The 13399-nt window shown below is 42.9% G+C and overlaps 1 protein-coding gene across 3 annotated transcripts in view; it reads left to right on the top strand.

The window, feature by feature from the left end:
- LRRIQ1 (leucine rich repeats and IQ motif containing 1) overlaps positions 1-13399 on the top strand; it is a 117852-nt gene that overhangs the window by 22031 nt on the left and 82422 nt on the right. For all 3 annotated transcript variants that reach the window (XM_061564630.1, XM_061564629.1, XM_061564628.1), the window contains 4 exons: positions 5522-5615; positions 7520-7684; positions 8202-8846; positions 11054-11321. In XM_061564630.1, the coding sequence (XP_061420614.1) occupies positions 5522-5615; positions 7520-7684; positions 8202-8846; positions 11054-11321 (1172 nt within the window). The remainder of the gene's footprint in view (positions 1-5521; positions 5616-7519; positions 7685-8201; positions 8847-11053; positions 11322-13399) is intronic.

The raw sequence follows: 13399 nt of genomic DNA, 5'->3' as shown, positions 1-13399 counted from the left end.
GGGTCTCATTCATCGCTGAATCTCTGAAAGTGCAAGCGGTTCAGCGTAAATTTTATTTACAGCGGCATAGCACTATTATTTTTAAAGACATTGTACTCACCGCAGAGAACTGTAGCAACACGACCGCACTCTATGATAGCTGGCGCCAAAGTGTGTGACACACCCTCCCGCATGGCCTTGTTGGAGGGGGAGGGGGTCAGTGCACTCCCACCTGGGCTAGTTCACAGAAAGCTGAGTTTTATTCACATTGCCACCTCGCACTTTTCGCATGCATTTACCAAGAATCTGCAGTACTTTGTCGCTTATCTGATGGTCGCAGTTCTGCCTTGACCAATTAACCACCCACACCCACTGCAGTGTTCGTGCAGGTGTAACCGGCATGTTTTAAAATGTTCACAAATCTGACCTTTTTCACATGCATGTATGTTGAACTTCTTTTGCACCGTACGTAGCCAACCATGATAATCAGAGGTGCGGGGAAGGGCAGTATTCTAAACACAAAAAGCAGTTCTAAGATAAATTAGTTTTCAATCCCCAGCAAGTTGGACATATACGTATTTTTATATGAAGTTGGTGCTAAGCCCCTGTTAAATCATTCACAAGAATAGACCATTGTGTGTTGATGCTCTAGAATGAATATGTAAAAAAAATCTAATTTAGTCAGCACAAACCTGTACTCCAGCAATTTGGAGGCTGGTTGGTGATTTATGCAGAGATAATGTGCATACAACAGCGACCTGCAGGGCAGTAATGTGCCAGCAACAGCAGTACATGAAGTGGGTTGTAAATGTATTTGTCCAGAGTTTGTAAGTTTATCCTTTGCCTTGGCTTTCCTGGCCACTCCTGTTTCGAAACAAAACCAAGAGGCAATCTGTAAATATCTTAAACTGACCTTTCCTTACTCTTTAGTTCTTTCGGTAAAGTCACGTGACTTTACCGAAAGAACCAAAGAGTATGGATTCCTGCATTCATGAAAACTTCAAAACTAGATTGACCTTTCCTCATTGATGGGAATTTGTATTAGCAAGTTATTAATATCATACAAAAACCTCAGCTCGCACTAGTCAATTAAACCTAAATATAAACTAAAAGAATATTTTATTTATACCTACGTGACTTTATCGACAGAACCAAAGAGTATGGATTCCTGCAGTCACGAAAGCTTCAAATCAAGACTAAATATAAACCTTACTTCTTTATCGCACAAAAATAAAACATGTAATGCAGCCAAGTGGCCTATATTGGCCTTCCAGACCTACTTTATCCAGTAGCCACGGTTTTGCTTTTCTGGGGCTCACCAGCATAGTCAGAAATGCTTAACAGATGCTGCTGGTTAACCAGGTGTTATTGGTAAGGGGCCATCCATTTAGTACGTACGCATGGAGGGGGGAAGGGGGGTTAACCCAAATGCGTACACTTGTGTAGTGTTGACCATGGAGACACACACTTGAACTTGGAGGCCACATGTTTATTTCAACTCCTCAACAGGGTAACTAAACTAAACGTACACTGGTTCTACTGTTAGGTGATAGCCACACGGTTAACTATGTGAGCAGCGGGTTAACTATACGAACGGGTCAGCCAGCATACACGCTGGCTGACCCACGATGCCGACCGAAGACCGAAGAGACGTAGCACCCAGGGTTGATTCCACAGACGAGCGCCGATTGCTCTCGGGGCTTCCCCTTTATCCCCCCTAGCGCGGCCACGCCCCCTTCTGGATCTTGCCAGAAGGCTCTCGGCTCCACGTCACGTGTCCCTCGAGCCCCCTTCGGCCCCCTCGCTACCCTGTCTCGGTCACGTGTCCTCTTCGGTTCACACGGAGTAGCACGTCCTCATTTGCTCTCCTCCCACCCTCACCAGAACCATGCCCCCGATGGCCAGCTTCCATGTCAACTTGTGGTCTGGTGGCAGAGAGGACTCCCTACGTGCGTTTACACTCCTGTGACAGTAGTTGGCATAGTGACACCAATAACGTCACGACACTTGCATATGGAAGGTCTACTGACAATGTACGTACGCATAGGAAACGGGGGGGGGGGGGGGGTGAAGCCTCGATAATAATTTGTCTACATTGGCCTTCAAATGAGTTAGATAGTCTGGCGATGGACTTTCTGTTTGCTTAAACACGTCAATATTATGAATCCTTGATTGTTTCTGCGTAGATTAAATATCGGCCATTCTATAGGATTGGGGGGGGGGGGGAGTTGCGTCAAGCGTACGTACGCAGGTGGGGGGGGGGGTTGTAAAAAGTATGCGCGCGGGGGTGAGGGGTCAAGTTTTGACAGATTTTTGCGTACGTGCTAAATGGATGGCCCCTAAGTGTCCTTTCTCCACTGTGAGCCATCAGTGTGCTGAATTAGCATTATGATTGATGTTACTACATTTTCTGTGGTCTTCGTGGAAACATTAAATGTTTAATATCAAGTATTCAAATTAGGGACTTTGCTTTGAATTGACGATACAATTAGTCAGTGGAATAACATTCAATGTTATTTTAATGACATCATTTCGAGATCTTTAACATCCACCTTACATCACACTGCATCCGTAGGAGATTCCCTGCAAATATAATTTGGCAGCGACAAAAACTGAATTTTTTACTCCATGTAAACTGGTACAATTGAACGGGTGCTTCAAGGCGAAATGGGAATCCAACTGAAAACTCCTTGGGCAAACATGCTTCATTGTTATAGGTACGAACCGTACCTCTCAAGCCCCTCAAGATTGTCCCATCAATGTTGTGGGTGAATAGGACTTTGCACTTCAGTACAATTCAACTTTCTCACAGAAACTGTATTACCGTATTATTCTAAAAGAAAAATATATGAAATAGTCCCTCGCCAACTGCAGGGGTTATGTTCCTGAAAACCGTCGTGGTTGGAAAAACCACGCTTGGCAATAAGGCCTTGTGGGAAATAGGGGGTTAGGGCAACTGCGGCCAGGTCACGCTCATCAAAGCCTAAGTTGCTTGTTCGTTCACTAAACACAACTAAAATGCACAAAAAAAATGTTCAAGTAAAAATAATATCATTTACCTTTAATACTGAGGGTTGAAGTCCATGGGGATGACTATGCCGTTGATGAGGTAATGGGGGAGATGCTTATGGTGGTCTCGTTAGACCCCATTAAGCATCGCACCCACGCCGCACCCCCGCCACGAGCACTTCCACTTTCTTCTCCGAGTTTTTCCGTGGCCTTTTAGCCCTTCTTTCACCTTGAGCACTCGTTGCATGCTTCGGGGGCCATTATTAGGGGCACATTTTATGGAAATAAATAATTCAAAGTCAAGAAACGAGGAATCATGCATAAGGGATACGACGTCAACACACTACATAAGAGTCACTTTGCGAGAGAGAGCGGTGGTGGTGGTGGGAAGAGAGCAGTGGTGGGAGCTGGGATATCAGACGATGCACAAAGGGTACTCTTTGGTTTTTTCAGTAAAGCCACGTAGGTAAAAAATAAAATAAATGAAAACAACTAAATTAAATCACGATGTTTCGGGCGCAACACAAGCGTCCTTCTTCTTGGTTCTTTCGGTAAAGTCACGTAGAAGGTAAATAATAAAATAATAAAAATAAAACAATAAAATGCAATTCTCACGACGTTTCGGCCACAACGCAAGCAGCCGTCCTCAGGTGAAGAACAGGTCTGTCGGAAAGACAGCGTCTGAATGAACAAATCGAAATACAAGCGTCCTTCAAGTGGGGACAATGTAGCGAAAGCACAACCGCTTAAGTGTGTCTGAAGGGAAAACTGATGCGGGTGTTTTGAAATTACAAGTGCCGGTCACCGTGCTAAACCGCGGATATACAACACCCCATACCGCGGTTAGCAAATCGGTATGCCGAAGGAAAACCGTGGATTACATAAACACACCGCGGAGGCGGAAAAAACGCAGTTGGTGAAGGATTGCTGTACTGTACATATATTGCACCCACTTCAATGTAAATAGAGGAAGTACCCATCGCTGAGTGACGGCTCACCCCCTACATCCCCATCTCCCTACCCCTGGGTGCATCTCCCTCCCCCCTCGTGCATCGTGCGTGACAACTCGGGCGAAACGATTTGGGGAAAATATCTAAATTGCGATTTTTTTGACAGATATTGTGATTACGATTTCAGTTCAATATTCACTGTGTAATAGATTTAAAACGTGATGGAGCATTACCACATGATACCATCAAAATCTGAACTGCTCTATATATTTTCTAATGCAAGGATGAGAACTTAAAATATACGAATTGCTTCCAACATGTATTTATTAAAATGTTTTTATTGAAATAGAACAATAAAACATAGAACAATTGTTAAGTTAAATTAATAACGTTGGAATAATAAAATATAAAAAAATTCCAATAAGAAAGTAATAGGACTTTTCAGATCGCAAAAAAATCGCAGCCTTTGCGATTTGCTAATCGCATTGTTTCAAATTGAAGAATTCATCGATTTGAAATCGTTCAGCCCTCGTGACAACCCCCGGCGCTCGCCTCCCTCAGCCCCTCAGTTGCACACCCCTCTCCCACCCTCGCCGAGTGACCGCCCCTCCCCTTGCCTGCCCCCACCTCCGGCCCCCACCTTAATCCCCTCTGCTCTGCCCCACGTGCTGGGCACGCATGGGCATTGCTCGAGTGCCGGGATAGCCGCGTGCTGACCTCTTCGCGCTCACGAAATGAAGGGGGGAGGGAGCCAATGACAAGGCGCGCTGGGCGGCGCGTGCGTGACCTCCAGCCAATGAAAACGCTGGACGTATACATACAAATTCCAGTTTGTCCATACAAGCCAACATGTAATTGATTGTCGAAAAGTTATAACACCAATTCTTAAAATTAGTACATCAGCCATTAAGTTGTTCAGTATTTACCATTAACTGGCTCTTTATACTGACACACAGTTTATTTTCACTTGAGTTAATGATTAGAAAAAAAAACTATTTTCCATTGAATAATTCCATAGCTGTTACTTTTTGAAGGCAATATTGACTGATTTTAACACTCTTAATATAGCTGGTTGACTGGTTATGAATTTCGCAAGTTAAAATCCCATTCGGGGCTAACTTAACCTATCATCCCTCTAAAGCCAATAAAATAGGTACCACTTGGTTGAAAGTCAACAGTGGCTATCCTATGGAGAGACTGGTTACAGCTATAGGAATGTCTGATATTTCTTGATCTGCAAAATATAAACAATCTTTTTCCATCACTGGCTCAGAGCCACCAACAGAGATGAGCACACTTTCTTGGGCATGGACCATAGAGACACTTGCTTATTTGAGAATGGGAACGGTCTGACTCGTAACAATCATCCTAACAACACAGCCATCTATTGAACAACTGCCCACTGCGCTAATTCCTTTGAAACATTTCTTCAAAATTCACTCCGCGTCTCCCAATGCTCTTGACTTGGTATCAGAACTTAACATTACACCGTAACCTTGTTGCTATTTCTCCATACCACACAGACGCCATTGTAACACAGTTGCAAATTTTTCTCTCGCTTTCTTTCTGCAAAAAAACTAAAGATCTTCCAGCTTTATTGGAGTGTCTGGCCGGCTGCCTACGCCTCCATGAGATAACTCTGGATGGAAACCCCATGCAAAACCACCCAGACTGGAGGTAAGCTATGCCCACGGAGCACTTTACGCATGCGTTTGCATAGGAGGGGTTATTGGGGTAGATTGTTGCATGTCTCGCTTGAGTAAGCACTCACGCACTGGGAGGCCAATTAGGATCGTCTCCAAGGGATGCAATTGGTCTGGTGACTGCAATGAGCAAGCTGCGTGGGTCAGTGGAAGTCCTCCCCTCCCCACCCATTAAATTCATTAACCTCCTACCGGCAGGGAAAATTAACACTGGGCTGTTAACACATGATCCTTTGACATGAGCGATGAAAGCAAGCTGCACGTTTTTGCTGGACTTTGCAGGAAAACCGTTAAATATTATCCTGAGACTCTTTATAAAGTATGATACATCTCCCATTGTCTCCAGAATATATGGATTGCTTCTATTGTATATTCGCAGCTTCTTCAACTTCGTGTCTGCCTGTGTACGTGTAAAGGAATATAAGTTTAAAAACATTTGCATACATTTTGCTTGCATTTATGTTTCAAGCCACTCCATCATGGCTGAGGAATTACAGTTTTGACCCATTTTAAGTACTGAGGCTAAGTACTGAGGCTAAGTACTGAGGCTAAGTACTGAGGCTAAGTATTGAGGCTAAGTACTGAGGCTAAGTACTGAGGCTAAGTATTGAGGCTAAGTACTGAGGCTAAGTACTGAGGCTAAGTACTTAGGCTAAGTACTGAGGCTAAGTACTGAGGCTAAGTACTGAGGCTAAGTATTGAGGCTAAGTACTGAGGCTAAGTACTGAGGCTAAGTATTGAGGCTAAGTACTGAGGCTAAGTACTGAGGCTAAGTACTGAGGCTAAGTACTGAGGCTAAGTACTGAGGCTAAGTACTGAGGATAAGTACTGAGGCTAAGTACTGAGGCTAAGTACTGATGCTTTAAGGTGAACTTTTCTACAACAATATCGTGGGCATTGATGAGGAAATGGGCTATTGCATTTCCATGATTGGTGTCATAGGTGGCAATAGGAAGGTACAATGTGGCGATACTCGAGGACCTGGTAAATATCGACATTCATTTGCATAATTCAAAGGGTTTTGAGAAAAATGTCAAGAGCAAATATTCCAAACCTTCGTGTCCAAAGGTTACTGTACGGGTCGGAGGGCAGCCCTAAAACAGAAAGGAATCTTTTGGCCTTTGAGAATAAGTGCATGTGGAGGATGTGATAATTTCTTGGCGGAACAGAGTAAGCAACTTGGAAGTTTTTTAATGGAATGCAGTAGGAGAGCAATGTAGATGTAATAAAATTAGGTATTTTAGAGTATTTGGCTACTATACATTTCCACGTGATAAGGCACTTTGCTATAATTCGTGGCTAGGTCGCTTCTGATAAAGAGCTGTATAATTCAGTGGGCCTTACCTGGTAAAATAAAAATAGTTAATTTACTTCATAGTTTTAGGTGCTACAAAATATAAATATTTATTTCACATTTGTAAATCCGAAAGGTATTCAGTCAAAAGTATTTATCCACTCAAACAAGCATAGGACAATGCTCATCTTTCTGATATTTCCTCGAGTCAGTGATGAAAATTTCACGATCATTACCCTAACTGAGATGTGAACTCTCACACATCTAATTGTGATGTTCTAGATTTGGAGCTTTCGTGACTGCAAGGATTCATACTCTTAGGTTTTTTCGGTAAAGTCACGTAGGTAAAAATAAGAAATAAATAATAATAGAAATAAAATAATAAATCACGACGTTTCGGAGGCAACACAAGTCTCCGTCATCAGGTGGGATTTATTTTTATTTTTACCTACGTGACTTTACCGAAAAAACCTAAGAGTATAATTGTGAGGTGTGTGCTATTGCCACAGCAGCACCCACTCAGTTCCAAAAATAAATAGTATGTTTCGTGTTTTATTTTATTCATGGTATGTGTACACAATCAGAATGAGAATAGAAAAGGTGAGCCCTGCTCTGCGCATACTGGATGGCCAGACGGTCGTAAGCACGGACAAGAGGAGCCTAACACCACCAGCCTTCTCCAGCCTCTGCCAGGCCCAACTGGAAGAGTTTCAGCGCTTGTCCCAAGGGTACATGACCACAGCACTCGCGTAAGTTCATCATCATCAATCATTGTCACAATACTACATGTATTTCATTAATAATGCAGGAAACCGTAGTCAGGGTTTTAACAAGTCAATGTTTCCACGTTCGGATGAGTATGGGTCAGCACCCATCTTGTTGGGGGCCCTCTGAGCCATTGGTGGTAATTCTGTATTCCCATGGTGGGAGACACGAGATACTCGTTTCAGGCCAATCACTGCCTTCCTATAAAGTGATGCTCGAGTTATTGACACTCGAGGGATTTTAACTCATGACCTTCTGATTACGAGATGGGTGCTCTGCTCCAGTGCCACTTGGTTGAATATAACAATAAATGCATCAAAGGGCAGTCTCATCTGTATGTTTTTTTGTATGAGCACCATTCTGTGAAGTCAACAGTGGCTGTGTTTTTGGATTTATTAATTTATCTCATTACCATTTGCTGTATGTCTACTTTACTATGGCTTTTATGTTAAGAGTTACAAATTCCCGTGACTAAATGGTGTCGATTCATTTCTATCGCAGGCAACTAAAGACCATGTCGCGGCCACCAAATGTTGTGGATTTAATTTCCAAGCAGCTCGAGGAGGCGTCTAGGCTAGCAGAAGAGCATCGCTATGCTCAGGAATATGGAGAAATGGGCAGCCTTTCAATCGAACCCACGGTCGACAATGTTCAAACTGAAAATCGCATCTCCAGTGCAAAGCTATCGCCTGCACAGAGTCAGGAGACGAATGGTGAAGCTTCCAGCATTGCAATACTCGCGCAGCAGCTTTCATCGAATCTTGAAAACACGTGTCCAACGAAAACAGCAGGCGGTTCAATCACCGATGCCCGTCTGCATGAAACCAGCCCAGGTTTCGCACGCGATGAAGGTAAAACCGGAGCTCATTCCCCGGGCGCTGGGAGAAATGTGGATGGGTCAGGTTCACAGCGACGGGAAACGGAGTCCCAAAAGAGTCAACAGAGGGAGCTGTCGCTGCAAGTCGACGGAAGGCAGAGACAGCGGAGTGCGGGCGCTGTTGCTTGTGGCCAGCAGAGGGAAACAGGTGAAGAGGTTTGCGGACCAGTTTCGAGCCAGCCGAAGGCTTCTGCCACCACTCGGGTGGCTGTGAAAGCCAGCCATGTTGGCAACTTAATGGAGAAAGCAAAACAAAGCACTTTGGCCGAGTGAGTATTTTCATGTTTTTTATTTCTCTTTTTATGAATTTTTTTGAAATCGGAAACTCTCTGGTAGCAGCTTTCCTATGCTAAGTTCTTGCTGGGCATTTCGCCGTATTGCGTCTAATGTTATCATAGTTATGTGGGTGTTATTATCTGCATTGAAACATGTATTATTGGTGTAATAAAGTCTTTTAGTCACTAAATTTGGCATGAAGTGACCATTTAATGAACCTCAAAATTTCAAAAGACAGTCTGTTTTTACTCATTTGTTTTGGTGTATACTTAGATTCGTTTTGTTGTATTCACTTATAAACGAAATTTATCGTGTAAGTTATTAAATGACTTAAATAATTGCCTTGATCTATTTGACACAGCGATACTGTGATGTAAAGAAACAGCCGGACTATTTGTTTTGGCTCATGAGCTATTTTTGTCAGTAATTTTTCTCAATTCAGAAACATAGTTTTACATTTGCGATTACATATATTTTTTAATATACGGTGTATTAATTCGTTCTGCTATAATTATGATTTTTTTTATAATTGTTCACGAATAACAAAAGTGAAACTTCAAAGAATTCCTGGAAAGTTTTGTATATTTAATGCATTTACATCCTGTGGTGCTTTACATTATAGATGGTAAAATTACATATCTCAATATTGCAAGGTTAAAATAAAGTAATGTTTTGGATAATCTCTCATAGGTATTATATTTTTGGCAAATAATGTAATGATAAAGTAATTACCTAACTTTCGCTTTCACAACTTTCCCATAAAAATTGTGAAGTAAAACTAGATGCAATCAGATGCAAAGTATACGTAGGCAGAATTACGTGTGTTTCGTTTTTAATAATACCATATATAAAACCGATATCTTACCAAAGAGACACCTGTCAAATGTTTTTTTTCCCTACAGTTAAATGAATTAGATACAGTATTCAGTCCTTAATGTACATTTTATTTTCTTGAAGATTAAATGTTTTATTAAAGGCGTATTCTTCATTTGAAATCACCATTGTAAGTAGCGTTACGTGTAGTTGTGTGTATATATATACAATCAAGTGCTGTATTTTATAGTTAATAATAATAAAACATTTTTATCCAGGTAGGTCTACAATTTATATACTAAATATTAGTTTGCCTTTATGGAATTTCAGTAATGATATGTTTGTGTTACATGTCTGATGGCGCATTCTAAGTTTATATACAAACAAACTTGTACATTATATATATTATTTGCTGCTTAAACATTCACTTATTATTAAGCTAAATTATCCCCCTGATGAATTGGATATTGTGGTGGTGCTCTCTGCTGCTGACCATGAGAGGGTATTGGAAATTCCACATTGCTGTGCCAGCAGCCAGTCTCAACATTAGAGTGATAAAGAGCAGATTCAACTTCCCAACCAGGATTAGTATGCGCAGCCTTCACATACAGTACACGGTCTGTTACCTTTAACTCACTAAATACACCACGGGGGAAACATGAGCAAACATATTAAACTAAATTACTGAAAATTCGGCTCTCGGTATTACTGAAGCCTCTCCCACGTTCTTGTTGTCAGCCCGTAACTTCCCACTGCTGGGCAACGGCCTCCCCGATTTTCTTCCATTCATTCGTTCCCTTCCTTGTTGCTCCCATCCTCGTCGTGGCCTCCGAACTCTGATGTAGTCGTCGCACTGCTGCCACTGCTGCTGTCTCTTCCGCTCTCTTCCACGGCTTGTTTTGCCTTGTCTTGGGTACCAAGTCGCACATTTAAGGCAGCTTTTATTTAGCAAGCCTGACTCTGGTGACGAGAACCAGTCGGTAGAAAGCAATCCAGAGTTTGCTTACCCAACCACTGTGCTTGGTAATATTGGTCGACAAAGCCAATACAGTAGGCTGATGGGCGAAATAGTATTTTTACGGCAAGACACAGAACAGCGTCTGCTTATGTAACCCGCGGTGTTCCACAATGAGACATAGTGAGTTTATATACATGTAAACAAAAGTTGTAAGAGAGTGAAACGTGTGGGTATTAATCTTGTCGAGTTAACTTTGAGCTCTGCTTCTTGTACTCATAACGCTTCTCCACAGCAACGCCTAATGAGTTTGCGTTGGATAATTCTACCATGAACAGTGAACGGCCTCGCGTAACATTGTGCCCTGGCGCCCCCAAAAACACCGTCTCGTTCTTTTCCTCCCGCCTCCCCCCCCAATCGCCCCTTGCGCAGCTTCGCAGCCACGGCCGTGCAGGCGCGCTGGAGGGGCTACCGTCTCCGTCGGGAGCTGCGGCGCCGGCAGGCGGCTGCCTCGATCATCCAGGCCTCGTGGAGGGCACGGAGGGTCAGGAGGGCCCTGGCTCAGAGCACCCAGGCAGCCACGGTCACGGCCACTACACGATCTCGGCCAGCCACCCTGACTCCCCCCGTGCGTACATCCCAGCGGGAGATGGCAGCAACAGCAGGGCAGAGGAGGCAAGGTGGAGCCACTGTCATACAGGTAGGTCGACAACGCCCCCCAGGTTATTATTTGTTATCACGGTTGCGGAGTGCAGGCTCGATGGCCCAAAATGCTGAGTGGTCAGCAACAAACAGCGCTCTTCAGGTTAAATAGATAAGCGTTCATATCCATATTAGAGGTTATTTGGGTTAGATCGCGCAAATATATAATGTGTCGTTAAAACCCGCCACCACCCGACACGGCCAACTAGTAAGGGTTGTTATGTAAACAGAACGTGCCAATTCGTCACTAGTACAGCACTAACCGGTGTGTTGGAGAGCCAAGTCACAACATGTACAATGTGGCTTGGCTCTCCAACACACCGGTGTGCTGTACTATTGACGAATTGGCATGTTCTGTTTACGTGACAACCGTTACTCGTTGGCTGTGTCGGGTGGTGGCGGGTTTTAACGACACATTTATATATTTACGCGATCTAACTCAAAAAAACCTCTTATGGATGATATTGGTCGCGAAAGCTTACGTGTTAAAGCGTTAATATGTTTCTTTATTTTTAGCAAACTTTGATAAGAACTTGCCAAAATAAACTATGAGAGGTAATTCCAAAGCCGAGCAGTGCAATGGAAGAAGCAGACAATGCAGGTCCAAGTGTTGTGGACCTGCGTTGTGGTGGTTAAGCACAGCCTGGCTGAGATGAACAGTCAGTCTGATAGAACTGAGTCCTCAACATGGGTGGAGAAATCAACGTGTGAAGTTCACAGGAACCATGGTAGTCGCGAGAGAAGAGTCGTAAGATGTTGCCGTGTTTTAGACATCAGTGCCGCCCTCTTGTAAGCGATGCTCATGCCCATAATTGTCCTTTTTTTGGGTACTTGGAACGATCATTGACCTGAGTTTAAACACAAATAAGCAAAGAGTCAGCACACTATACATGTTTATATGTTTTCTGTTATAAGGCAATGCAAATGATTAGTGTGGTGATTTTATCTGTGTTTGTACACCACTGCCTTGCGTTTTTTTGTTAAATGTGTAAGTGTAACATGTTTGTTATTGAGGATTATTGTGTTAAAACGTTCCTTAAATAGTAATTCGCCAAATATCTCAGTGTAACATCATCCGTAAAAAAATAGTCTACAGACTCGACGATGGTTTCTTGAATCAACAAATGACGACATAAATGACATAACCCATCCAGTTAGAGCGCCGGGCTCGCAATCGGGTGGGTACGAGTTAGAGAGTACGATCTAGGAGTCGGCTCAGTCGGTCATTCCTCCTCCGGGTTTGATCAAATCAGTACCATTTAATGGTAAGCCAACAGAGGTTGTTGGCAGACAGTAATTTGATGTTGGCCCCTGCCATGGGCATGTGGCATGAGCACTTCTGGCTCTAAGCAGCCAATAGAGATGCTTGTTTGAGGAGGGAAACACTTTGCCTTTGTATCACCGTGTTATATTCAAACATCCATTGCAGAAATAAATAAGGGCACACAATCTCATATATACAGACATAACAACAATAGTAAAAAAATGTCAACAACTGTGTAAAAAGTAAAAGCCTGGTAGGTTCGGAGTGCATTGCGCAAACCGCCGCGTTTCAACTCCACTTTACATACAAACAAATACACATTTAATTAAAATGTAGGCATATATTCACACAAAATAAATTGTGTATAATTTTATTAATTGAAATGTGTACATGCAGGTTTATATATATATATAAGTCTGCTGTCCTGCATATTTTGCCAAGGCAAAATATTGATCTTGAAGGCCAGTTAGCCAAATGGTTATTTTTTTTCCTTTCAGAAAACAAACTCAGATTTTTTTTTTGGTGAGATATATATACATATGTTTTCTAAAGAAGACCACCTGGCTAAAACGTCAAGATCTCCTTTTCTTCCCAGTGAGCAACACTTATTCCTGTTTTTGGTTAAACCTGATCAACTACATACATCGATATTTAAGCATATAAACCACATGCGCGCACACACAAATAAAAATATCTCCCGTGTAGCCTTAAAAGACTGTGGGGGCAAGTGGTGTTAGCGAGCACCTCTGAAGGCGGGCACGGCACACGAGGGGTTGCGTGGCCAGCCTCACGTCTGGCTGCCTTTGTCTCCC

The sequence above is a fragment of the Lethenteron reissneri genome, chromosome 33 (genome assembly GCF_015708825.2).
Source record: "Lethenteron reissneri isolate LAM-NWPU_2019-01 chromosome 33, ASM1570882v1, whole genome shotgun sequence".
In the NCBI taxonomy this organism is placed as follows: Eukaryota; Metazoa; Chordata; class Hyperoartia; order Petromyzontiformes; family Petromyzontidae; genus Lethenteron; species Lethenteron reissneri.
This window is presented reverse-complemented; position numbering and strand designations above follow the sequence as displayed.